At 50.5% G+C, this 27340-nt stretch overlaps 2 protein-coding genes across 4 annotated transcripts in view; one reads left to right on the plus strand and one right to left on the minus strand.

The window, feature by feature from the left end:
- The window catches only part of FUZ (fuzzy planar cell polarity protein), a 158837-nt gene extending 136589 nt beyond the window's left edge, over window positions 1-22248 (plus strand). For all 3 annotated transcript variants that reach the window (XM_078655249.1, XM_078655247.1, XM_078655248.1), the window contains exon 11: window positions 21219-22248. In XM_078655249.1, the coding sequence (XP_078511375.1) occupies window positions 21219-21421 (203 nt within the window). In that variant the 3' untranslated portion in view covers window positions 21422-22248. The remainder of the gene's footprint in view (window positions 1-21218) is intronic.
- Window positions 22249-26195: 3947 nt separating this feature from the next.
- On the minus strand, window positions 26196-27104 carry LOC144767569 (galactoside alpha-(1,2)-fucosyltransferase 2-like). Its single transcript, XM_078650990.1, has one exon. The coding sequence runs from the start codon at window positions 27102-27104 to the stop codon at window positions 26238-26240; it is 867 nt and encodes a 288-aa protein (XP_078507116.1). The 3' UTR covers window positions 26196-26237.
- Window positions 27105-27340: the final 236 nt, after the last annotated feature.

The raw sequence follows: 27340 nt of genomic DNA on the forward strand, positions 1-27340 counted from the left end.
TGCACAGGCTGCGCACTGAGAGGCCCTGCATTGCAGGGGATGTGGCTCCTTGCAGTTATACACAGAGAGCAAGTCCTCCCAGACGTGCACTGAAAAGGCACTGTGCCTCCTTACAGTGATAAAGAGGGAGGGATAAAAAGAGAGAGCGCGACCCTGTAGACAGCGCTTTGAAGGGGCACAAACTCCATGGGCGGTGGGCCCTTCAGGTTTAGAGAGAGAGGTGGGAAGAACGAGGAAACAGAACCCTCCCTAGAACAGTGCCCATAAGGGGCACACATTACATGTGGCTCGTTACAGGAATACAACGAGAAGGCAGGAACCTCTACGGGGCCTGGACAGCAGGGTCACACGCCGCTGTGATCTTTAGAAGCGATGGGCAGAGAGGCCATATACTGCAGGCAGAGGGGCAGTTCGCTGCAGGCAGAGGGGCTTTTCCCTGCAGGCAGAGGGGCCATGCGCTGCAGGAGGGGCCATGCGCTGCAGGCAGAGAGGGGCCATGCCCTGCAGGCAGAGGGGCCATGCGCTGCAGGAGGGGCCATGCGCTGCAGGCAGAGAGGGACCGTGGAGTGCTCGTGAAAGTGACTGGCAGCTCCCGAGAAATGCCATGGAGTGCTTGCGAAAGTGAAAGCAACCGGAAGCAACCACACTAAGTCCCTGGCAGCGCACCGAGTGAGGGCCAGGGAGGTGGGGGGTGAGAGAGGGGGAGGGGGTCTGGTGAATGAGGGAGGGGCTCAGTGTGTGCAGATGCCAGGCAATAAGCTCGTAGTGCGCGCTGCTTTAACAAGCGCGCGCATATCGCACTGAAAGTTTTTTTAAAAAAGGAATGCAGCGTCCCAAGAGTGGCACCCGCGAGAGTGAGCACCAGGCCATATATTTTGAATTATCGCGCCCGTGTCTTTATAATTGTAAACATATGGCGCACGTGCGAGTAATGCTCGTGCGTGTGTGGCTTGTTGTTTGCGGTTACTCGCGTGTGGTGAGCTTTTGAAAGCCCCTTACAATAAGTTGCGAATGCGCGCTGCTAGGCGAGACCTAAAAACAGAGAATCCTTGGGGCTCAAATGATGCTTCTGGCAGCCAGGGTGGAAGCAGTAGCAGCAGCAGGGGCCCCTGCTTGGTGTTGTGGGAATGCCTCGTCACACGATGGCCTCTCCTCACAGGCAGCAGAAGCAGAGCTTTAGCATCCAGTGTTGCTGCTTCATTGCCATGCAGTAGCAGAGTGACGCACAAGTAGAATAAAAATGCTGCTAAATGCAGATGGAGTCCCAAGTCACTATTCCATTGCATTTTTTACTTCCTATTTCTTAATTTTCAAAGCAATTGCGGCACCTGCGCTAAAGCGCGGGTGCCGCGATTTCAACAAATATAAAGAAACAGAAAACAGGGCGTGCGGCTGCATTTTTATTTCTTTTTTTTTAATTATTTTATTAACATAATCAAAAGAAAAGCATCAGGTGACATACATTACTTTCACATTAGTCAATTATACATTTCCATGCGGCAATAATGCGTTTAGGATAACATTAGGGATCACTGGGATTCCAACACTACAGTTTCTTCACCAACATTCGGTGGAGTACATATATCCCCTCTGTAACCATTCCAAGCTCCCCAGATCTTCCCCCATTTCACGGGGCGCCCCCTGGCAACGTAAACCGACCTCTCCCTGAACATGCACTAGTCTAGATCTTCCATCCACTTCCCAATCTGCTGCACCTGGCTGGCACCCCACAACTGAGCTATGTTACGCTTGGCTATCATGTACGCCAGGGTCACCCATTGTTTGCCGTGTGAATTCAGATCAGTTGGCTCCCAGACATTTAGGACACAACATCGGTTCTCCACCACCAACTCCACCCCCATCACATCTCAGATTTTTTCGTGAATCTTGACCCAACAGTCCTGTATTGCCGCACAGTGCCACAGAACGTGCATGAAAGTTCCAGTCTCTCCACATCCCCTCCGACACTCCCCACTCTCTGCCAAACCCATATGTACTAACCATGGACCTGTAATGTAGGTTCTGGGTAAAATCTTCAATTGCACCAATCTAAGTCGCATTTGGATGGCAACTACTTTCGGGGAGGAAACCGCCTATGTCCAATCTTCGTCTAAAACTAAGCCATCCAGCGCCCCACTGCTCCCTAATAGTCACCAAGGGATCCCCCATGTGATTGATCAGTTTTTTATATATCAGTGAAATAGTTTTTGCTGGAAGATGACCGTTCAAGACCCGGTCCTCCAATGGGGAGGCTTCCGGAGGCTCTGTATCTCTGGGAATATTTGCAAGCAGGGCGTGTCTGACCTGGAGGTATCGGTACAGTTCGCACTCCTGCAGCTGGTGTCTTTCCTGTAGGTCGGCAAATGTAAGGATTCCATCCTTCCCCCACACGTCCTTAATCTGTGAGATCCCGATGAGGTCCCATCTATCAAAGCCCTTCGTTTTCCACAGGCTACCCAGTCGCCATTGTAAGCCTCCCTTCCCACTTAAGACATCGATTAGCGGCATCCCACACTTGGACCGCATGCGCCGCTGGCCCAACGAGGGGAACCGGCCATTACTAGCGTACAGTGCCCTAGTCGGTCCATCGCGTATCCGGGGTCCAGGGGAGACCCATAGATGTTTTTTTTTTTTTAAACACTTTATTGAGGCAAATGTTGCAAACCACAGTTGCATATGAAGAAAACAATGCCATGTTACAGAGTCTGTACGTAAGATTGTCAAGTAGCTTAATCCGCAAAGTGATGAGTACGTAAGACAGACATCCGGGTTGCACCATGCAGCATGAAAACTGTTACAGTAGAAAACATTTTCTAATAAAGCAACTTAAATACAAATTGAACAGTACCAATAGGTCAGAAAACAAAGAAAGAATAAAAAAGGACAACAATAACGATAAGTAGAGTGCAAGACTAGTACAGTAAAGCTATCAGTATCACATTAAGTGGCATCCTAGCCAATGACCACATCACCGTAAACGTACACCCGGAACCTTTCCACCCAGGAAGGAGTTGGACCAGCAGCATGAGTTCGCATAGTGCCGAGTCGTCGGTAAGAGCTGAAAGGTGGGCTGCGTGAGCGTGGAGGGGGCATACACCTGCATAGGCCCGAAGACCCCTAGTATCGGGAACAGCATCGGGGTCCCCGCCCATCAGGCCCCGTCTCCACACCAAGAAGGTAGCGGCCAACAGTCGCAGAGGCACAACCAGTGTGGAAGTGTGGAATGCGGGACCCAAGGTCTAACCCATTCCGGTCGGATTGTTGGGATGCAGGGACTGGGAGGGAGCCACTAGCGTTTTCCGTGAAATGTATTGGCGGTACGGACCCCAGATGTCTGTAGGGCGGGAGGAGGCCGGGAGTTGGTCAGAATACTCCACACTATTTACATTGCAGAATGCCACGCTCCTAAGCCAAGTGGCAACTGAGGGAGCGCATTTCGAGCACCATAGCAGCGCGATCTCTCTCTTGGCCAGAAGGAAGCAGATAGACGCCAATTTGCGGAGCGTGCGGGGGAATTTGGACATGTATCCCATCAGGGCAATTTCTGGAAGGACCGATAGGGACAGACCCAAGATCGCACCCAGTGTGTCGTGTATTTCAACCCAATAAGAGTGCAGCTTCGGGCAAGTCCAGGCAAGATGAGCGAAGTCGGCCTGGGGGGCATTACATTTAGGACAAGTATGGGGACGACTCGGGTCGATTCTGAGAGCCAGCGCGGGGGTGTGATACAGCCTACGAAGGAATTTAAAATGTATAAGTTTGTGCCTGCTGTTCATAGAAACTTCCCTGGTCATGGCACAACATGCGCCCCACTGGTCATCAGTTATCTGGATGCCCAGGTCCAGTTCCCATGCGGCTCGCACCGCCTCGTCTGACACTGGAAGGGAGGACAGGCAGAGTTTGTAAAGTTTGGACACAACGTGGGCCCCTGAAGAGGTCTGGATGATGTATGTGAGAGCCAGAGTGTCTGTGGGCGGCAACGGGAAAGTGGGGAATGTAGCCCGCAACAGTGCCCTCAGTCTTGCAAACACAAACGTGTCCATAAAAGTGCGGTCGGTGAAGCGGGGGTCTTCGGAAATAGAAAGAGCGTGGCCGTCAGGGAATAAGTCACCCATAGTGTGCAGTTGGTACTTAGCAAGTGTTCGACTAATCAGTGTTTCGCCCGTAATGGGGAGCCAATGTGGGCTGGGAAGTGTTGGGGCTGGGGAGTATAGTATGTCTACGCGCAGCAAGCGTCTGAGTTTGTCCCAAGCCCAAGTCGTAGTAGTGAGAGGGAGTATGTCGTGAGGGTCGCGGGGGAAGCCTTTGGGAAGCACGGCATCCAGCGACACTGGGAGCGCTGCGTCTGCTTCGGGTTTTAAATGTTGAATCCTGGCATCTGGGTGGTACCAGGGGTGGGAGTAAGAGCATTGGGCCACCAGGTAGTATATGTGGAAGTCCGGCACCCCAAATCCGCCCCTCTCGTAAGGCAGTGTCAGCGTGCTCCAGGCGAGGCGAGGGCGTTTCCCCCCCCAAACCAGTCTGAGTAGGGCTGTGCGCAATTGGGTGAAAAAAACCTGCTTTAAAGGGATGGGGATGTTATTGAACAGATATAAAAACCGGGGCAGAACCACCATCTTTACTATTGCTATGCGCCCAGCCATCGATAACGGAAGGCGGAGCCAGCGATCAGTGTTGTCTTCTAAAAAATCAAGGGCATGGCCATAGTTCAGGCGGATAATGGACGTAGTATCTAAGTGGATATGTATCCCTAAGTATTTGACTGAGTCCTCGCACCACTCCAGCGGGTGGGAGCAAGGCCATCTCGCCGTGGCGTTGGTGAGAGGGAACAGCTGCGATTTGTGCCAATTAACCCTTATACCAGAATAGTCCCCAAATCGCGTAATTTCCGAAAGCAAAGGCTGCAGGTTGGACTCAGGGGTACGGACATAGAGAACCATGTCATCTGCGTAGAGTGATACCAGAAGAGGCCCAGTGCGGAACTGGAGCCCCCTGTGCAGATGCTTCTCTTGAAAGTGACAGACCAGGGGGTCCATGGCCAGTATAAAAAGTAAGGGGGACAGGGGGCATCCCTGTCGTGTACCCCTGGATAGAGTAAACCTATCGGTGACGGTGCCATTAAGGTGAATGCGAGCCGCGGGAGCTGTGTACAGCAGTTCAACAGTCGCCACAAACATTGCAGGCATGCCCATCCTACGCATAACATCTAAAAAAAAGGGCCACTCCAGAGTGTCAAAAGCTTTCTCGGTGTCCAGAAAGACCGCAGCAGCCGGGACGTCAGGGTCAATTCTATGCAGAACCGAGAAAAGAGTGCGAAGGTTAAGGGAACTGGATCTCTGAGGGACGAAGCCAGACTGTACCGGCGAAATAATAGAATTCACCAGCAGCGCAAGCCGCAACGCGAGCACTTTGGCCAGGATTTTGTAATCCAAGTTCAGGAGGGACAGCGGGCGATAAGAGCTGCAAACCGTTGGGTCGCGGCCCGGCTTGGGTAACAGTACTATAACCGCCTCACGGAGCGTGGGAGGGAGAATACCGGACTCCAAAGATTCGGCATAAACCTCAACCAGAATGGGCACCAGTTCCTCTTTGTACGTCTGATAGAAATCGGCCGTAAAGCCATCCAGGCCCGGCGCTGAAGACCCCTTCAGTGAGTCTATCGCTTCCTCGATCAACTCGAGTGTGATGGGATGTGCCAAGAAATCCTGCATATACCTCTCCAAGAAGACCATAGCTATTTCATCAATATAGGGACCCGGGTCACGGTGGTCGTCGGAAAGGGCAGACCTGTAAAGGCGTTTGTAGTAGGTCAGGAATGTATTGCATATGGCAGGAGTAGTGTAGTGTGGCATGCCATCGTCATCAGTTATTTGTGTAATGTACGCAGCTTGTCGGGGTGGGCGCAGCAATTGGGCCAATAGTTTGCCAGGTCTGTCTCCCTCACCGTATTGGCGCGCTGTGTGATACTTGCCCAGATACTTCAGCTCTCTGTCCGCCTCGTCCCTGAACTGCAAAAGGAGCTCAATGCGTTTCGCCTCGTTGACAGGGGAGGGATCAGCAAGAATTTGGGACTCGATGGCCAACAGGTCGGTCTCTAAGCGGGTCAGGGAAGTTCGGATTTCACGCAGCGCACCGACATGTTTGGTAATGCAGACTCCCCTTATAGTAGCCTTGAACCCCTCCCACAGAGTGGCCCATGTGGCCACCGAGCCAGTGTTGAGGTCGAAGTAGTCCTCGATCGCAGAGCGGATCCCCTCAGTGAAAACTGAATCCGCAAGTGTGCGCCCAGGGAATCGCCACTGCCGTTCGTACCCACCCAACCTTGGGATCGCAAGCGCCAGTGCCACAGGAGAATGGTCAGAGAGTGTGCGCGGTAGGGTGCGGAGATCAGTGACCCAGCCCGCCAGGCCCGGAGAAAGGAGCCAGTAGTCTATCCTGGTGCTCGTGTTGTGGAAGCCGGAGTGGTGCGTGAAGGAAGGGGAGGCAGTGTGTCGCGTCGCCTCTATGTCCTAAAGTGAAAAGTGGGAGCAAATATCAGCCATCACAGCGCGGGATAGCGGTTTGCGGTCAGGGGAGATGGATGTGCTATCTCTGCCTGGGTTCATCAGCAAATTAAAATCTCCCCCCATCACCAGCAGGTCAATGTCAGCGTGTAGTAGAGATAGGTGCAACTCCTCAAGATGGGCCGGGGAGTCTACATTAGGACCATATACCCCCACAATTGCAATCTTATATCCAAAGAGCACCCCCTGGAGAATCGCATATCGCCCCTCCCCATCCACCTTGCTACCCGTCAAGACAAAAGGTATACGTTTGTGCACCAAGACTGCCACACCCCGTGCATATCGACTAAAGCACGAAAACACTCTATGGGCACCCCAACCCCGCGCAAAGGAAGGTGTGTCAGACTGAGCCATATGTGTCTCCTGCAAAACAAGCACATCAACATTATGTCTCGTGGCATACTGTAAAACCTGTTTCCGCTTCCGGGTGGAATTCAAGCCTCGGACATTCCATGTCATTAATGTTAAACTAGAAGGGCCAATCTCTAATCCTATCCGGGCCATAGAGTCAAATCAAGAATCGTGGGCGTGAAGAGGCCATTTAGCAAACCTTTGTCTTGCGTCTCACAATCAGTTACCAAAAACAGGAAAAAACAAGGAAAAAACACAACCCCCCCTCCCAACCCACCACCCAGCCTCCCAACACCCCACGAGAGGCAGAACCCCATTAGTTGCAAATCAGTAATGCAGAACAATAAATGCAAAATGGGGAAAACATGCGAAATCTGCTGCATATTGCGATCTAGCAAAACCAAGAAAAGGAAACAAAACAGTGCGGCACGCGCCATGGGGGGAGGCAACGCAAACCCCCGAGCGGGCAACCCAACGGAACGGTGGGAAGGTCAAGGACGAATGTTAGTAGAAGAACTGGAAGTCATCCCTGCAAAGAAGAAGAATGCAACAGAACTAGAGCGATAGGGGCATTCAGCCCTGTCCAGCGTCAGTAAATAAATCATCGCTCGCCTGTGTGTCATGAATTATAGGAGAAGTGGATCCGGAGCCCGCAGCCGATCCAGGCCCCTTTTTGTACGAGTGGCAGAAGTCCTGAGCCTCAGCTGGAGAGTCAAAGATACGGAACCGGCCAAGGGCCTCCACTTTCAGCCGGGCCGGGTAGAGCATACTGTACTTGAGGCCCAGGTTTCGGAGCGCTGCCTTGACGCTGGTGTATTTCCTCCGAGCCTCCTGCACCATAACAGTATAGTCAGGAAAAAAGGACAGTTTGCTCCCCTGCCATCTCACCTCACCCATCTCACGTGCCGCCCGAAGCGCGGCGTCACGGTCACGAAAGTTCATTATTCTGGCAATGATGGGTCGGGGCAGCTGACCAGAACGTGGTTTGGGTCCCAGGGACCTGTGTGCTCTTTCCACAACAAAACCAACCGTAAAGGTGTCTTTGCCAAACAGTTCAAGAAGTAGGTTCTCCACGAAGGTGTCAAATCGGCCAGTGGCTGTAGTCTCCGCCACGCCAAGGATCCTGATGTTATTCCTCCGGCTGCGTGCTTCCAAGTCCTCGTTCTTAATGGCGACATCCTTCAGAATCTTTTCCACCCTCTCCAGGCGTTTCAAAGCTTTGGAAGACCCATCCTCCAGGTCGGATATTCTAGACTCCGCAAGATCCAGGCGCCGATCGTGGGCTTGCACCGTAGAGTTGATGGCAGAGAGTTTCTGCTCCAGACTGTCGAACCTAGTATCCAGTGCCTTGAAGCCTGCACGCATCTCCCCCATCATGGCGGCCATCATTGTCGCTGCGTCACCTGTATCCAGCGCCACAGAGGCTCCCGATGTAGCACCCGGAGGGAGGTCAGCAGCCGGGGGGGGAGGCTTGTCGAACTGTAGAGTTCTCTGAGCAGGGTCCTTTTTCACCATTGTGGAGGATGGCTGGCGAGGTCGCAAACGCTGCGACAATGGCGGGGAGCAGGGATCAATTGTAGAGCAGGCCAAGCAACAGACCACCAAGGCCAGGAATCGCTGGGCAGCACGACGGGCAAGTGGCCAGCCCGCAGCCAGAGGAGCAGAAGCAGGGGAGACCAGGCAGTTGCAGGCAGCGCTATATGAAGCTCCGGTGTGCAGGCGGGAGCCACCCCCATCGTAGTGCAGCAGGTAAGGCCTTATGACCGCAATGTAGGGCGGCACCTCGCCCAGACTCTCAGCGGGGCTGTAACGTGGGCTCGGGAGCGCCCCCAAACCGTCCAACAGGCACACAGCTCACCCCACCCCGCCCCCTCCTCGCGCCCGCAGCAAGTCCCCCAGCTCCGCCCGAGCCCAAAATCTAGTCCCCGGCTCCCGGGCCCCAACAGGCCCACGGCCGCAGCCGCACCCAAGAGCCCGGAAAAAAAACGGGGAAAGAGCGGAAGCGAGCGGAAGCAGCGAGGCAATGCGCAAGGCAGTGAAGGGCAGGAGAAGAGGGACTAAGCCGCGGCCGCGATCGGCCGAGCGGCACTCACCCGGAGCACCAGCGTCGCAGGTAAAATGGCGCCGAGGTCCGGAGTTCTCAGCTCCCCTCCGCCGTGTCTGAAGCGATCAGCCGTCCCCACAGCTCAACAATCTTTCGCGGGCCGCCTGTGATCATCCGGAGGCTGGACACGGCCGGCAGTAGCAGCGGGGATGCAGTTTACATTCCTTTTTCGTCCGTTTCGGGCGCCCGCCCGGAGGAGCCTCACAGCGATGCGGCCATTACGGTTGCCGCCGTGGCCACGCCCCCGGGGAGACCCATAGATAGCGTGGTTTATCGCCGCCAGCTGGAAAGCCTAATAGTATTTCCGGAGGTCTGGCAAACCGATCCCTCCGTCGTACCAGGGAAGAGTAGGCTTGGAGAAAGCAATACGGGGTCTGCCCTTCCAGAGAAGCTGTCGTTGGAGGGACTCTTTGTCCTTGAAATATGAGGGGGGCACCGGATCTATTGTGTACAAGAATCGGGGAAGAGCCATCATTTTAAATAACACTGCACGACCCAACAGGGAGAGTGGTAATGATTTCCATCTCGCCACATCCCTGCGGAATCTGGCCAGTGGGGGCTCCAGGTATTTATCATATCTCAATTTCGGATCTTTGGTCACATATATGCCCAGATACCGAAAACCCACCGGCTCATCCCGTAATGGGCAGGAACTCAGGATAACCAGGGGGTCTCCGATAAGGACGAAAAGCACCGATTTCGCCCAGTTAATGGCAAAACCAGAATGTCTCCCAAATATGGCCAGGACCTCCATAAAATTTATCAGAGAGTCCCTGGGAGTAGTGAGATAGAGCAGGATGTCATCTGCGTAGAGCTAAATCTTGTCTTCCCACTCGGACATCCAGCACAGCCCTCGAATCGATCGGTCCCAACGGACCCATGCCGCCAGCGGCTCAAGCGCCAGTGCAAATAGCAGTGGGGAAAGAGGACACCCCTGTCATGTGCCTTTTTCCAAAGGGAAGTCTGCGGATTTGTGGTTGTTCACCACAACCCTGGCAAGGTGGCTAGCATACAAGAGACGGACCCAATCGATAAATTCCTTGCCAATACCCATCTTCCCCAGGACTGCGAACAAGTAGGGCCATTCGACCCTATCGAAGGCCATGGTCGCATTCAACGACAACAGGACCGCCGGTTGATGTATGCTCGACGCGCCGCCCAAAATCCCATGCAGTCTCCGCAAATTAAGGGCTGTGTTCCGGCGCGGCATAAAGCCAGACTGATCCGTGTGGACCAGGGTCGTAATGACCTTGACCAGCCTGGTCGCCAGCAATTTCGCCAACACCTTAGGTTCAGCATTTAGTAGTGAGATTGGGCGGTAAGAAGAGCACACCGTTTTGGGCTTGCCATCTTTATGGATAACAAAGATATTTGCTACTCGTTGGTCGTATGGGAGCTGCCCTTTTCTTTGCTTTCGACGAGCATGGCGCGAAGAAACGGTGTTAACTTATTCGCATTAAGTTTATATAGCTCTATGGGGATTCCGTTCGGGCCAGAGGCCTTCCCGGAATGAACTCCCCCTAATAGCCTGCGCTACCTCGTCATTCGTGAGGGGGAAGTCCAGGTACTTCACGCCCTCCTCCGAGAGCCCGGGCATTGGGATATCATAGCATCTGCTATCATTTGTGGGTCTGTCACCCTTCCTGAGTCTCTTCCGTCTGCAATTCTGGCACTAACCTTGATGCCCACTCCCCTTTCTCCAACCACGCAATCAATTTTCCTGCTTTGTCGCCATGCTCATAGACCCTGCTCTGAGTGTCGGCAATCTGAACTTTAGCCCTATCCCTAGCCAGACTCCTATATTCATCTCGGAGACGTCTCAGTCGGTGCAACCCCTCCTGGGTGGCATCCTTCAAGACCTCCCCCTCTAAAGCCATCAATTCTGCCTTTACTTTATCCACCTCTGCTCGACCCTTCCTCCTCCTCCTCGAGACCTGCGATAACACCTCCCCTCTGACGACCGTCTTGTACGCCTCCCACAGGGACTGCATCGACTCAAACGTCCCCACATTTTCCTGGAAATATCGTTCCGTGATCCGTATCACCTCCTTCTTGGTGTCAGGGTCTTTCAAGTGCCATGCATTTATAGGGGCAATCATGCCCACATCTCTCTGTCCCACCTCCACACTAAGCCAGACCAGGGGAGTGATCGGAAATCCCCCTACCCATATGTCGCACCTCTCGAAGCCATGCCGCCTGTGAAGCCGGCACCAAAACATAATCTATTCTTGAGAAGGAGTGATGTGCAGCAGAGGCGTGCGTATAATGCACTCCACGTGGGTTCTTCAGTCTCCACCCATCCACAAGTCCAGTGGTTTCTACAAAATCCGACAACCACCTCTGAGACGGTGTCAAAATTCGGGCTGGGTACCTATCCATTTCACTCTTCACCACCGCATTAAAATCCCCCCCACAACCAGCAGCCCTACAGGCAAAGTTAAAAAAAATTGTGGACAGGTCCCGGAAGGTGTTGGTCTGCAGACCTGGCGGAAAATACACGGACAGAAACGTCACAGTTCTACCCTCCCACAGCCCCGAAATGCCAATGTATCTGCCTCGCTTGTCCGCCCATGTGGCTTGGACAGTCAGTGGGAAGGAATTCCTGACTAGGATACCCACCCCCCTAGACCCTGTGGTGAATCCAGCGTGCGCCACTAACTTGTAGCCTCCCTTGCATAGCGCCATACAATGATTACCAATCAGATGTGTCTCCTGCAACAGCACCACATCCGGGGAGTGTCTCGTGATCATTTGACTAACCATCCCCCTTTTAATCTTGTCCCCTAGGCCATTCACGTTCCCACTAAGCGCGGTAATCCCCAATCCCTGTCTACCAGGAGACATAGTAATGGTAAATCATGTCAAGGTCACCTGATGCAAGAAAAAAACAAAAAGACATTGTCAACATCTTTACACAGAATAGAATCTCAATTACAAAAAAAAAACTAATTCTCAACCCCCCTCCCCCCTCCCTGCACCCCTGCACCCCTGCATGTAGCATACGCTAATCCCCAACTAGCAGTGTGCATGTCGCCCCAACACTAATCTAAAGCTAACTAAAGGTAGAAAATAAAGGGAGGGCCCGATCGAACCGGCCTCTTTCCCCCCCCTCCTCCCCCTGCCCACAATCGCTACCCCTGTACAGGTCAACACACTGCATTTTCTGTAATGGCACAACATGATAGAGGAACCATTATGCCCCCACCACACCCCCCAATCTCAACATACTGCCAGTAAAGCCCTTCGGTTGCCCCGTTACGTTAGATTATTGTTCATCCTCTCCTCCTCGGTCATGGCTCTCCGTCTCGGCCGCATATGTACTGTCCAACCAATCCGCCGCCTCCTCAGGATTATCAAATAACTTGGCCTTCCCATTGAGTTCCACCCAAAGGCGAGCCGGAAACATCATAGCATATTTCAGTCCCTTGTCCCTCAGTTTCCTCTTCACCGACAAGAAGCCCTGGCGCTGCTTTTGTACCATTTGCGTGAAGTCCGGAAAAAAGGAGGGAATGGCATTTTCATATTTCAAGGGGGGCCCCACTTGGAGGATCACATCCCTATCTTGAAAGTTCCGGACCCTTGCAATCATAGGGCGTGGGGGCGCCCCCGGCTTCGGCCTACCCCCCGGGACTCTGTGTGCACGCTCAACAGTGAAGACATTGCTGAGGCCTTTAGGTTTAAGGTGGTTGAGAACAATGTTTTCAACGAACAGATCCGGTGTCAGGACTTCAGATTTCTCGGGCACCCCAAGAATACGGACGTTGTTGCACCTGGCCCTGCCTTCATAATCATCGAGCTTGCGATCTGTGAGGACCCTTGAGGCCTTGAGATCCCGCACCTCTTGCTGCAACAGATACACGTCATCAATCAAGCTAGTCGTCTTAAGCTCCAGCGTCTTTACCTTCTCACTTGCTTTTGTGAGGTCCGCCCGTATCAGCCCCATCTCAATCGTGACAGTGTCAAGTTTGTTGTCAAGGGCCTCCATCTTCTGGCTCAGTGTTGTCTGAACTCCATGTATGGCCACCATGAGTTCCGTCAAAGTTGGCTTAGTGGGGGCGAGAGAGACCTCCTCTGCCCCCGACACTGACTTTTTAGGCTCCACAGGGGATCCTTTAGTTACTGTGTGTTCTTGGATCCCTTGGAGGGCCGAGGCAAAGACCTGTCCGAGTCTGTCTTTGTCGCCATCACGTCAGCTTACCCTCAGGGGTCAGTCCCAGCCAAACCCCGCACTTGAGGTCAAAGTCACAGGGCAGTCGCCCACACTGCTGCCCCCACTATTGGCACCCCCGGGGTCTCCACACGGCCCCTCTCAGCCACACGCTTCAAGTCACGCTTGGCAAGCACCACAGCACCCTGGAAGGCGACCACAAGACCATTGGCTCCACACCACTGCGAGGTTTCCTGTCCAATCTCATCGACCCGCCAACTACGATGAGGTCGAACCGCACCACTTCGGATCTCCCCTGGCACTCAACGTCGATAATTGGCGTGCCACACTGTGACTCTCCTGTGGCGCGACTATCCTCAGCGGAGACCTTTCCCGGTGCCCCTTCGTTGCTCCGGGGGATATTCCACGGCTATCCACTCTTCCTCATGTCTGGCGCGTCTCACTCTTCCCTGCTGGGGCAGCACCGCCAGTAGGCATCCCGCAGGCACTCTCCGACCACAACACCAGCAGCCTGTATGGCAGGGCAGTCAATTATGGCCCAGGGCAGTCCTGGCAGATCCCCCCCCCTCTGTGCCGCCACCGATGCGCCCTGCTTTAATTACGGGCCTGTATGCGGTTTCTCCACAGGCCCTGCCACACCCGAACTCCTCTGGGCCCAGCGGGCCCATCGCTCAGCTCTCGCACCTCTCCTGCATGTCCCCACGCCTCCGTGGGGCACTATTGGCTCTTCTGCTGTCCTCGGGACCCAGTCCTTCAAGATCCAGGCCGGGCAGGTCTTCGTCAGACCGCGGCCCTGGATAGTCGCCTTGTGGGGCAGAAACCAGTCCAATTGGGAGCTCCTTGGGTCGGGGGACGCACCACAAGCACCTGCACCCCCACCATTCAGCCACGCCATCAGTTGGTTTGAGCGGGGCTCCCCGGGCACTCCGAGGAATCGGCTTTGTTCCCCTCGAGCCACACCGGAGTCAGCAGGCGGCTGCCAAATTACTTGATTCCCCGGCTTCCGCGCCGGAGAAGGCCCCAAACTTTTGGTCGGTGTAGCTCAGCCACCCGACCCGGAAACGGCTCAGGACAGCACCGGCAGGCGCCGTGGGCATTCCGGAGCACGGGGTAGGGCTTCGGCCCAGGATGGGCTATAGGATGTTGTGGAGAGGAACGAAGGTCGGCGGAGCCGATTCCTTACGCGGCCATCTTGGTCGCCGGCTAGGCTCCTCCCCCTTTTTATTTCTTTTTATTGACTTTTGACCCCTTCAATGTATGCTCTAATTGGTCCCTTCCTACAACAAATCTCGAACAGGAGGGAATTCCTTTATATTTCGAACTGCCTTCAGCAATAATAATGGTAATTGTCGACCATCTTGACTCTCGGAAAGCACTAAGAGCCTGCCTGACCCTTCCAATGTATAACTAACGTGTTCTCAACATGACAACTAGTCGGGAATCTGCTTCTGGAAAGCATTTGTTGTTCACACCAATCAGCCATACTTCATACTTGTAAGAGCTTTCATGTCTCCGCGCCTCACCACACATCACCCATATACATCATTCTACAGCCAGTGAATTTCTCGACCCTGCACTCTGAAAAAGACACGCAGGATCCCAAGGCAAGGCGGTGCTCTTCAATACCTTACCATGGGTATGAAGTGCTAGACAAGTGCTAGAAAAGTCATACAATTGTACCGAATGTACTCGGGTATAGTTCAGAAATGAGCTGTGCAACCTTTGCGCTATGACTGCCTTGGCAAAGGGGTGATTTGACATTTCGGCCTCCCATTGTGCAATAGGGCGCAGGGGATTAGTGTCGTCTTAGTGCACATGGACCATTGCTGCTTGTAGCCAACATTAGGGTTTTGAAAAGTGCCTTATGGAGAAATGATTTGCTGGTGGGCTGCTCACAGACACTGGGTGCAACTGAGAGCAGAGGAGACTAATGACCTTCACCTGGCAATGGATTGGATACTGGAGACGATTCTATCATCCTTTGATGAATGCTGTGGTGGAGCAGAAAAATGAAATCATCATAGAATGAGTAAGAGTGATAGGTTGCTTAGGGTTTAGCCAGGCTCGTCCTTTCATGTCCCACTTACACTGGCTATTGATGCCTTGAGGTTCTCTGTACTGTCCACCGCCTTTGTTAAAGCCTCTTATTGCCATTTTAGTCGTCTTTGCTCCTTCAAGTTGATCTTGCTTATGGTTCCTAAATTTAAGATCAATGGGCCAGAGAAGGCAAAAAATGTGCTGGTCTCGCCTCCAGACAATGGTACATTATCACTATGTCCATTCCTTTCATTTCACCTTGTTAGGTTTTCGACCAGTCTTTAAAATGTGTCTCTTCACATAGCTTTTTTTTTTATTTCCTCTGGTTGTACTGGTCTCATAGACCGTGGAACCACCAACAATGAACATGCACTAAAACAGGTCTACTCAGATTAACATGGGTAATGGAATAATGTATTTAGGTTTTTAGGTTAATTTCACATATTAGAAAAGGGTTCCTTGTGCAAATCTGTCCAAAAACTGTTAAGATGAGTGTGTCGCAGAAGGTCCCCATTCTTTCAAAGAAAGATCAGAGCTGTTCTGATGCGAGAAAGTCAGCTAGTTTGGTTGAATATAGGACGGATGGTCTAGTTTGGATAAGATTTCTTAGGAAGGAAAAGAAGGTGTTGCTGCTTTATTCGGACCGTGTAAGTGTGACACCGAGATTAGGCGAGGCAGTTTGGGAAATAGGTGGATGGACCTGGAATTTAAACAGGGATCCATACGGAGTCGGAGAGTGAAAATAACAGCAGCGACAGTACTGCAGTTCAGTGGACAGCAAGTCTTGGTACTAGTAAAGTCATGGCGAAAGCCAGGGTATTTTAGACACATCGGTTAGCTCACCTCTACTCCTATGCGGTGGCAGTGGTCCTACGGTCATGTGTATCAAATGAGCTGGATAGATGGAGCATGACGTCCGGCATGTTTTTTAACCTCAAATTTTATTTGTGGATCAACAGATAATTCAAAAAGTGGTAAACAATGGATTTTAGGTGCACAAGGTGCATTTTGGAATAAGGTAGTGCAAAACATGGTCACCTCTCCAGCCATACTTTTAAGTAGTCTTGTTTTATTAGCCCGCATGATGAGTAACTCAAGGTGGAGAATTTAATTTGTATTTTTTTAAATAAGGAGTTTGTCTTTGGGAATAGGCTGATCAAGGTGTGTCGTACACAAAGGTAGAATTTCTCCGCATATGCATTCTCCTGGGTTTCCACAGTTGTGCGTCAGCAAATGTAACGCAACTGGTGCTCATGTAAAGCGCTCTAATACCTTCGGGTCTAGTCTGTGCTATATAAAACTCCCCCCACAAAAAAGTGAGCAAATCAATCTCAAGGTGCTCTGGAGCATTGTGATTGGCTCTAAGGGCAGTCATTTTACGAGAAATTGAAAATAGAATTTCTACTGCACTCGGGATTTTGGTACACAAGGTAATTGAGCACCGACTCACATAATGTTCCAATATGCAATCCCCACGATTAAGTGATATAGTAAAAATGTTGCTCAGATGCTCAACTTCATGCATGACCTTTCATTATTTGAAGTCGATGGTAGTGAATGGGATCTCCACCCAGTGCGTGACACCACGGGCCTTCGTACACCATTGTAGGTAATCCTTGTCCTGCCATTTCCTGCTTATGCAGGCCCTGAGTGGGTTTGGACCTCGATAGAAGGGACCAGGTGCATCTGTCGAGAAAAGGGTCATGCATATTGATAATCCAGGGAAGGGAGAAACAAACCGGATCACCTAAAACTCTGAGAACAAGGTTTATGCCCCCTATGCAAAAATATATGGCGACTGAGAGAGAGAGCCTTGGTTTCGCTTTTTAGAGCTCGGCCTACGTCCCACGAAGTGGGCGTGGCTTAAGAGTCCTTTTCTGAGGGCTTCGAAAATCTTACCTACCGAATTCCAGAAAGCTCGTGATTTTTGCTGGTTATTTTTGGCAGCTGCATGGCAATTGGGCCTCGCATGCGTGTGTTTTTACAAGCCAGCACGCAATAGGCCATAGGCGTTAGAGTTGCTCCGCCTAGTGCATATTCCGTGCGGACATGCGGAGCAGAAGGGCATATTTCTTCAATTACCAGCTGTCAGGGCCCGCGGTAATTAAAGACAGATGCTGGGCGCGCGTGCACCATTCTTTGCTGTGTGCTCTCGTGGCCAGGCCCCCTCGCAGCGCAGACGTGCCTCCACGAACCGTCCCGCTCTTCGCCGTGCATTTTTCAGATGCCTCCGGCTACTCTCTGCTCTTCGGTCGCAGTGGCATGCGCATGGCACCACTCGAGCTTCTTTTGTAGGTCTCGTTATCAGCTTTTTTCATCCTGCTTAAAGCCCTGGGGGAGTGTATGGAGAAGATGAGCTGTACCCAGCAATGGATCAGGATGGGTAATGTTTTATATCTAAGGTTTGTGAAGTGAGGAGAAAACAGTAGCCAAAAATGTATTCGTAAAAGTTGACATATAACACATTTTAAAAGCGCGGCTCTGGTTCTTTTTAGCATTTAAAGGCTGGCACGGCGGGAAAAGACTTGATGTTGACGGCAGCCGACGAGCCGCAGCATTCGACACCTCGCGTGTCAGAAAAAAAATCACACATAGGTGCTTTAGGGCTGGTATGTAAATAAATGATTATCTGGGAAGAAAACTCAATTTCCGACCTCTGTGCAGAAATGGCCTCTCCCTTTCAACACTCCATATTACGCACACATTTATAATACTGCGCAGAGAGCAGGGCCGAGAGGCGCTATAATTCCTGCAGTCGGCGCGCAGGTATTTATGGCTGTGAAAAGTGGAAATATGGCCCTCCGTGCACATTAGGGAACAGCCCATCACTGCCCCCCCCCCCCCAGGATGGCAGGTGAGTGAGGCCATGCCCGCCGCACTTACCGAGGGGCGCCAGGTCGGGAGTGAGTAATTGAGCGTCTGCAGGAGATGGAACCCGGCAGCACCCACTGTGCAGATTAAATCCCCCACTGACATGCAATGCCTTCCGTGCGGGAGGAAATTGGAGCTGTGCTGGAACGCTGGCTCGTGCATTCTTCAGAAATAGCAGATGACACGATAATTACCAATAATAGGCGACTGCCTTTTAAAATATATCTGTAGTGCTTATTGCGTGGATCTGCACTTTTAATTTTAATTTCTATTACAGGCATGGAGATGAATATTCAATATTGCGATAATGATATTTATAAACTGTGGACAAAGCCAGGATCACCGTAGAGCTTCACAGGGAACAGGAAACATAACCGCTCTGACCTGTAGGAAGTAAGACTTTTGCGATTTCCTTGGAATCCCCGCCTCCTCTTGAGGTGTGGGGTTTGTTTTTCAGAGCGTAGAAAGCACAGCGTAGTATGTATGTGAATGAGGCCACTCACGGCTTTAAGTGAGCCGGGTCAAAAAGCAGGTGCTGAGATTGGGCCCTCTATTAAAATACATCTTAGCTCTGTCTTTGATGTAACTTCGAAGAGACTCGTTATATATCGTTCACAGTCTCATCATTTCAGACCTGACGCATTTTCAATGTTCTATACAACGAAGCCAAAGTTTTTGCTTATTTATCTTATGCAACTAACAACCATTGACAAAGCCAATAGTCCTGGATTGTTGTAGGGGTAATGTTACTTGCTGTATTATATATCTGGATGCAGTCAGAAGCAGCAAAATGCCAGCTGGGCATCACACTATGGTAAGCACAGATTTTAAGCTTACGTGTTTCAAGTCACGCTCTAAATGAGAACGGACACACCCCTTTGAGAGACCTCCCCAATTTTTTCATCCCACTTAAAGCCCTGAGGCCACTGTAAGGCCACCTGTGGCTTCAAGGAGGAGCTGATGAAGTTCTCTCACACCTGCATTTCATACCTGCCAACTTGAAGAACAATCTCATAGTGAGAGGAGAGTGCAGAGTGAGTGTGAGTGCAGAGTGAGTGTGAGTGCAGAGTGAGTGTGAGTGCAGAGTGAGTGTGAGTGCAGAGTGAGTGTGAGTGCAGAGTGAGTGTGAGTGCAGAGTGAGTACAGAGTGCAGAGTGAGAGTGAGTGCAGAGTGAGAGTGAGTGCAGAGTGAGAGTGAGTGCAGAATGAGAGTGAGTGCAGAGTGAGTGCGAGTGCAGAGTGAGTGCGAGTGCAGTGTGAGTGCAGAGTCAGTGTGAGTGTGAGTGCAGAGTGAGTGAGAGTGCAGAGTGAGTGAGAGTGTGAGTTAAGAGTGAGTGCAGAGTGAGTGCAGAGTGCAGAGAGAGTGCAGAGTGCCAACTTGAAGAACAATCTCATAGTGAGAGGAGAGTGCAGAGTGTGAGTGCAGAGTGAGTGCAGAGTGAGAGTGAGTGCAGAATTAGAGTGAGTGCAGTGTGAGTGCAGTGTGAGTGTGAGTTAAGAGTCAGTGTGAGTGCAGAGTGAGTGCAGAGTGCAGAGTGAGTGCAGAGAGAGTGCAGGGTGTGAGTGAGTGCAGAGTGTGAGGGGGTGCAGAGTGTGGGTGCAGAGTGAACAGTGTGTGAGTGTGCAGGGTGAACAGTGTGTGAGTGTGCAGGGTGAGCAGTGTGTGTGTAGGGGCAGTGTGTGAGTGTGCAGGGTACGAACACTCAAACTAAGTCCACCACACACACACACACACACACATAAGACCACACACACACACACACACACACACACACCACTCTCACCACCACACTCTCACCCCCACACACTCACCCCCACACACTCACCACCACACACTCACCACCACACACTCACCACCACACACTCACCACCACACACTCACCACCACACACTCACCACCACACACTCACCACCACACACTCACCACCACACACTCAGCACCACACACTCACCACCACACACTCACCACCACACACACAACCACACACACACCACCAGCCGTCGGTGCACACTTTCAGCGGGCACAAACAGCACCAGCCGTCAGTGCAGGCTTCCACCAGGCACACAACACCAGACGTCAGTGCACGCTTTCACCAAACACACACACACCACAAGCCATCAGTGCACACTTTCACCAGGCACACACAACACCAGCCGTCAGTGCATGCTTTCATCAGGCGCACACACCACCAGCCGTCAGTGCACGCTTCCACCAAGCACACACACCACCAGCCATCAGTGCACACATCAATTGTTAACGCATCCACAATTAACTATTGTAGCAATCGCAGTATGGTGCACTTTACTTTTAAACATATTCATCTAAAGAGCAGCATGCCACCATTGCTACAATTCCAATCCAACCCACATAATTCCACTACACACCACATGCATACACTCCATAACACATGGCTAAAAGACATTGCCATTTACAATGCCATTAGCTCTAACTCAAATAAATCCGAGACCTATTGCATTTCCAATGCTTGTTTACTTAGAAGTGGCCTCTGTGCTTCTGCAGGATATAGGGTATTTAACAACTAGCTGCGCCTTGCATTTCTGTTGCTGTCCTAGCTAGTTACTAAAGGGTTGGCCAATGTCCTAGGAGCTGGGTTGGAGAAGGGGTATATACACACCTAAATCTTGTTAATTAAACATAACTGACTACAAAGAGAACCTGGCTTCTGGGAATAAGGAGACGTATTGGGGATCCTATTGAAGAGACCCTGGTATTCAGGGACAACAGTTCTTATAGTGGGACTCAGACTCTAAGAGACATGCCTATGAGCAAATCGAGGCATATAGAGGAACTGTGGACAGTTTTAAGTGGTAACTTATAGAGTGAAATGCTTAAAGACATGAATATTCTGTGGGTAGAACATGCGTTAAGGCACAGGCGGCTTATACGGAGAGTTGTACCATAGACCATATGAGGAGAGGAGCATTTTGAGGCTCAGAGGGGCCTGTCGCACACAGTGGAGTGTGGTGACCTGGATGTCATTGTTCAAGGATGACATGTTTAGTTACCTTTCCTTTTCTGCTCACAAGGCATATACCACAAGGAGCTACTCCCTGTTTTCCTGGCTCTTAGAGATTAACCACAAAAATGTTTTGTTTTTTCCAGTACCCCATCATGAGGAGTTCCAGTCTGGATTTACCCACAATGCCCTCGAGTGCTACGTGGCATCTGAGGAGCACAAGTGCTATGGAATTCAGACCGAGCAGCACCAGCTTTTCCTGCTCTACAAGCCGGACGTGCCAACCTTTGCCTTGCGTAGTACCGCCACGAAGACCCTGCAGCTCTTCACCAAGGACTCTTTGTTCTAAACCAGGAGGCGGGGAGGGGCAAAACATAGGGCAGCCTCTCTTTGGCTGCCCAATGAATATAAGCCGCTGCAGGACTATGCTTGAATAGCACTAGAGCAAGTGCACAACTGGGCATACGCAGCAAGATCCACTGCAGGAAACGGTGTTGTGATGGCAGACAAGAGCACAACAAAGAGTGATGGTCCAGAGAAGCCTGCATGATGCAGAAGAAAAACCCAACTAGAACACCCAGTTGAGGTGATGCACCCCAAAAACCATGGGTCCTTGAGCTTTCGGTCTGCTAGGTGGGAACTGAAGGGATTGGGTATGTCGCCACACAGGATCGGCAGGATGATTCTCAGCCTTTGCTATGTTCCCTGAGGAGAGCTACATAGCTCACTGAAGCCCATCAGCAGTATATTAGTAATATTTCCAGGGCACTCCATGCGCAGTATCCACAGCAGAATCACTCCTTTGAGTGCAACCAGAAAAAGTCACAGCTCACCACACAGGTTCAACGTGTCCCTTTAATCTTCCTAGTATATCCTAAAAGAACATTTATAAAGGACTTACCACCAAACGGCTCTCGGGCTGAAACACCCCTAAGCACCTTCTTACATGTCATTCAGGGTAAGAATGACCACACAGCTCAAAACACATTAAATACAACTTGCATTTAGGAGAAGGGCCTCTGTGTTCACCTATGACGTTTAAATAACACATCCCCAGGGATTTCTAATCTATTGGTATCTGATGTGTTGTAGGTTTTGATACTGATGTTTGTACTGTGTTTCTCTGAATAGTGGACTCATCCCACTTTAAAGAATTTAATAAAAGATTGTCTCAAAGGTTCTGCATGAATTTGTCCCTCCCTCTGCAGGGACAAGGGATACTAACCACATTCAGAGGCAGTGTATGTCCTCCTCGGAGTGGGAATACCTGTGCCCCAGGGGCCGAGTGTTGTCCTAGTTACAAGTAGAAAGTCAACCACTGAAGGTCTGAGTGTCTTCCAGTGAGTTTAGTGCCCACCCCATCAGTCAGATTATCCACCCAAGTACTGCATATCCTCAGAGTGTACACATGTTTGAATACCCATTTACTATGCATTGAATTACTAAGAGTGTTGCGGTAAAGCACCCAAGGGCTGTGGGGAAATATTGTAAGCAAGTTCCGGAATCATGCAAGCCGAACAACGACTTACCCGAACAATGACTTGCGTGGTTAAGGCTAAGTCGGTCTATTGTTCGGGATGGGCGGAGTTGAGAGGAGGGTCGAACAGGACATGTAAAAGGGGCTCGGTGGGGGGTTTATGTTAGTTTTTAGGGGGTGGGAGTAGTTTTTAGGTTTTTTTTGGAGTGTTGGGGCTTCGTGTTAGTTTTTAGGGGGGTTTGTGTTCGTTTTTAGGGGGTGGGAGGGTGTTGTTAGTTTTTAGGGGGGAGGGGTTTGGTGTCGTTTTTAAGGTTTTTTGGGGGGGTAGGGGTTTCATGTTAGTTTTTAGGGGGGGTTCGGGTTAGTTTTTAGGGGATGGGAGGGTTTGTGTTAGTTTTTAGGAGGGATGGGTTTGTGTTAGTTTTTAGGGGGTTCTGGGTAGTTTTTAGGAGTTAGGGACGGTTTGCGTTAGTTTTTAGGGGGTGGGAGGGATTTGGGTAGTTTCTAGGAGGTTGGGAGGTGTTAGTTTTTAGGGGGTGGGGGTTTTGTGTTAGTTTTTAGGGGGTGGGAGGGATTTGGGGTAGTTTCTAGGGGGTGGGAGGGCTATGGGATAGTTTTTAGGGGGTGGGAGGTTTGGAGTAGTATTAAGGGGTGGGAGGTAGCCACAGATGGCTGTTTACCATGCATGCCTTTACCACAAAAATTTGTGGTAAAGGAATACGCAGTAAAAAAATTGTGGTTAAGTCACAGTCGTTGTAGTGACTGCGTTGTTAAGGAGGTCACACACTCAGGGAATAAGCGTCACGTTACTGAGAGTGTAACGATCCAGCTCCCAAGGGCTGAGTGTCCTCACAGTGAGTGCATGATTGAACACTCAGGGACTAAGCTTCACATCACTGAGAGTGTAGTGATCAAGCACCCAAGGCCGTGTGTCATCACAGCATATACATGGTTGGACAACCCAGCAATAAGTATCACATTTACTGAGACTCTACTGATCCAGCACCCAAGGGCTGAGTGTCCCCACAGCGAGCACATGGTCCAACAGCCCGGGACTAAGCGTCACATTAATAAAACTGATGACACTCATGGGCTGAGTGCCTGACTGTTAGGAAGCCTCAGTATATTCCTGGTAAACTCCCACCTGCAAGTTGGATGGCCCAATACCTATGAAGGGCCCTGCAAGTATTGTATAGTGCCAAACATGCAGACACTGATGTGTGGCGCAGAGGCCTAGTACGTGTGCATGTAGTGGCAAGATGGCTGAACCGACGAAGATGGGTGCTCGAGGAAACAAACGCTCCTGGTGCTTGATACTGATAATACTGGAATAGTAAAGACTGTATTTTAACTATGTATTCATGTCAATCTTAGTTTTCATTATAATAAAACAATCATTATTTGTATATTAACTGTTAATAACAGTGGTCAATATTTGACCATATTATTCCAGAAACACCCATAATTTGTAATTTTTATAAATTGCTCATTAGCGGTCTTTAATAGGGTGAGCTAACCTCTCTATCTGTTGTTAAGGTTATGTTACCTATTATCGCCTCTGCGTGGTTGTTTGTCAGGATGAGATTTCCTAGTATACAAGCGTACCATGCTGGGCTCTGGCCAAAAAGAGCGCTACCAGAAAAGAGAAAAAAAATCCAGGCACTCTTTAAGAGCTGCAAAAAGGCTGCTAGCGTTACCTCTTTGTAGCTCTCTAAGACACAGTCACTCAGAGGGCAACGTTGCAGACATGCTGGTCTGTTTTCATGTTTCACAGATATTGCCTTCTACCACGCATGCCACGGTAAAAGGCGTGAAGGCTGATGTCAGCATTGCTAATGTTCTTCTGAAGGACATACATCAGGAGGGGTCAGCAAATAAGTCCTCACATGTTCTGCATTGACTGTCAAAGACCTTCATCTTGGTCTCCAAAGCTGATAAGTCCATGGACTGTGGTACTGAATGTTACCACTAAGGGTGATGTGACAGTATATGACAGATTTAACCACATTCACATCATGAGGATTAGACATAAAGTTTCTATTCCACTGTCAAATACTTCAAAATGTATCCAGTCCATTAATGACAAGGATATACTTGATATATTATGCATCTTTGAGTGACATCAATTTTTGTGAGGTCTTAGAGCGTGTTAATTGGCCGAACCACAACTTCAGCACACTCCTGAAAGATGTTTTAAGTGCCTCTTGGTCTTTGGGAGCTGTATAGGGAGGCATATGCAGGTTTATTTCAAGTATTTGGCTCAACCCTACTTTTTCTGGTGTCATTGTAGCTACACCCTGTTCAAATGGTTTCTAGCCTATGCTTCTCACCAATGGTTTGTAGCCTATGCTTCTCACCAATGGCATGGTGGATTATGACCCATGGACCGATGCTAGAACAATCCCTGTCTCTTCAGCTTATGTTTTTCATTGAAACAATATTGAAGTGCTTTTTTCATGTTTAGCTGTTTTACAATATTCTGCCTGGAGGGTCAAAGTGCTGGTTGGTTTAGAAAAAACTCCACTCCATGTTCTGGGCAGACACTTCAACCCAGACTGGATCCCGTCCTCTCACTCGGCCACGGGGAGTGCTAGTTTAGACCCTCTAAGAGGCTAAGAATGCTGCAGCACTAGAAGTGATATGTGGGGACCATAGCAGAGGACAGACGCAACTGCTAATGGTCTATCCTGGGTCTCAGCTGGGAATTTCATGAAGAGACCAGGCTTGTTGGATTCTTGTCTTTGTAGTAACCTTGAATCTGAGGAACAGTCTGAAACTTTCTGCTGCAACACCATGCAGGCTCTGTGCTTGAGGGGCAGTTTTTTGAGGGTGTGGTTTCTCTGTATGCTAGGGGGATCCCAAAGGATTGTATAGGCACTGGCAGTACCCCCATGCTGATGTTAGGCACGCAAAGGGAAGAGTTCAATCACAGTGGAGTACTGGAGATGGTGTATGGTGCTGCTGTCTGTGTAGGCCCTGGTGGTGGAGCTCAGGAACTATAAGCCTTGTGGGAGGTTTAGTGCTACTGTGGGTGACCACGGTACCCCTAGCTATGGGGTTTTCGCATCACAGACACTCCAGTCCTTTGGACCTGGACCTGGAAGACATCCCTGAACTTCATAGGAGTGTCCAAGCCAAAGTAGAATATGTACAAACCATGACCAATAGATTTGGTGGAGCAGAAAGTATTTATTTGGGTTTACAAATTGGCTGGAGAGTTCCTGTGGAACTTGCGCTCAGCACACGTGTTCTTCTTTCATCTTTGTTTTTCATGCCGGATGCTATTTCTCAGGCCCTCTGCACATTTAGTGATAATTCCCAGTAGGTCACTTAGTCCTCGCACAAATATGATTGCCCATGCAGGCGCCACCTAATGCCAACATTGGGGTTTATCTAGGTTGTTGGCATACTCACATTTTCCACGGCCCAAACGCACTACGTCACCTTACCAGGATGTGTGCAGCTCCCCCACACATTTTCACTTTTTTTTACTCTGTATATCTTGCTATAATACCCATACTGTCAATTTCTACCCAACTCTTTGCCAATATTTCTCACATCTCATGAACTCTCCCAGTCTAATCCTCCTTGTTCGATGTCAGATCTGAGGTCGGTCATAGCTGCCCTCCAGCATTCTACAATTTCCTGAAGGTCATAAATTGGTCTGCAAAATGGGCACTTAGTGCCTTCAAGTCACCTCTTGGAGTTCTGTCTCATTTCTCAAGAGCGGAGAAAGGTCGGCTTGGATACCTATCCACTGAGGCAGGTAGGCAGCTTCGTACCGGAAGACTTGAAGGAAATCTGACTCTGGCAGTGTAAAGTTGTTGAGATACACAGTCTCACCACCCACCAGGTACCCCACCCAGAACCCAAAGGTGCCAATAGTCATGATAGTGTGGTTACAGTGGGTGAGCAGTGCAAAGTCCCGCCCAGGTGAGACTTCAACCCCATTTCCTGCAAAATGAACTTCCCCCAGAGTGTTATCGATATTCTGTCGACACCAGTCCATGTCATTGCTGGTGACCACAAATAATGGTCTAGTGTATCTGTTTCGGAAATAGTCCATGGCTTTCTTTAGGTAGGCCTTGTCTGCTAGCACCCCTTTCCAGACCTTGGGCATGATGTGAACATAGTCTCCTCGGCGGACATGCACCCCTATAAAAGTGACATTTTGCCTGTTCCCTCGAATCATTGACAGATAGGTGTTCGCCTCCTCCTTGATGAAGTCATGGAAAGAGAATTCACGTAAGATCTCCTCCTGCACATGGTGATAGAAGGTCCAGGAGCAGGGGTAGCCAACAAACTTGACATGTTCTAGTGGTATGTGTAGGTACTCTGATGACATCCAGTCATGCAATTTATACAGCATCCACGGTATGTGGCGGTCCACCTCCTCGTGGAGAACGGGCAGTGTGAGCTTGAATACTTTGGACAGTTCCCAGTGCATCTTTGGCAGAATGTAGGCCTGCTTCCTGTTACGCTTTGCTAGGGCATATAGTGTGGCGTACTGGCCCATCAGGTTCCCCAACCTTCCGATGGGCTGCACAGTCCACATCCCTCTGGACACACTCATTGAATCCAACTCCATGCTGGCTGGAATCCATTTCGAGGCAGCCTTCTCTTTCCTCCAGTAGATGTTTGGATGCCGTATGGAGGGCTGGGTTATGATGATCATTGGAACGATGTGGAAGAAGATGGAGAGCAGCAGAGCTGCACCAAAGAGGAAGAGTCCTGCAGTCTTGAAAATATGGAAGCCAAGCTTAATGCAGGGTTTGAACCTGCTCCCCATGC

The sequence above is a fragment of the Lissotriton helveticus genome, chromosome 7, assembly GCF_964261635.1.
Source record: "Lissotriton helveticus chromosome 7, aLisHel1.1, whole genome shotgun sequence".
Taxonomy (NCBI): Eukaryota; Metazoa; Chordata; class Amphibia; order Caudata; family Salamandridae; genus Lissotriton; species Lissotriton helveticus.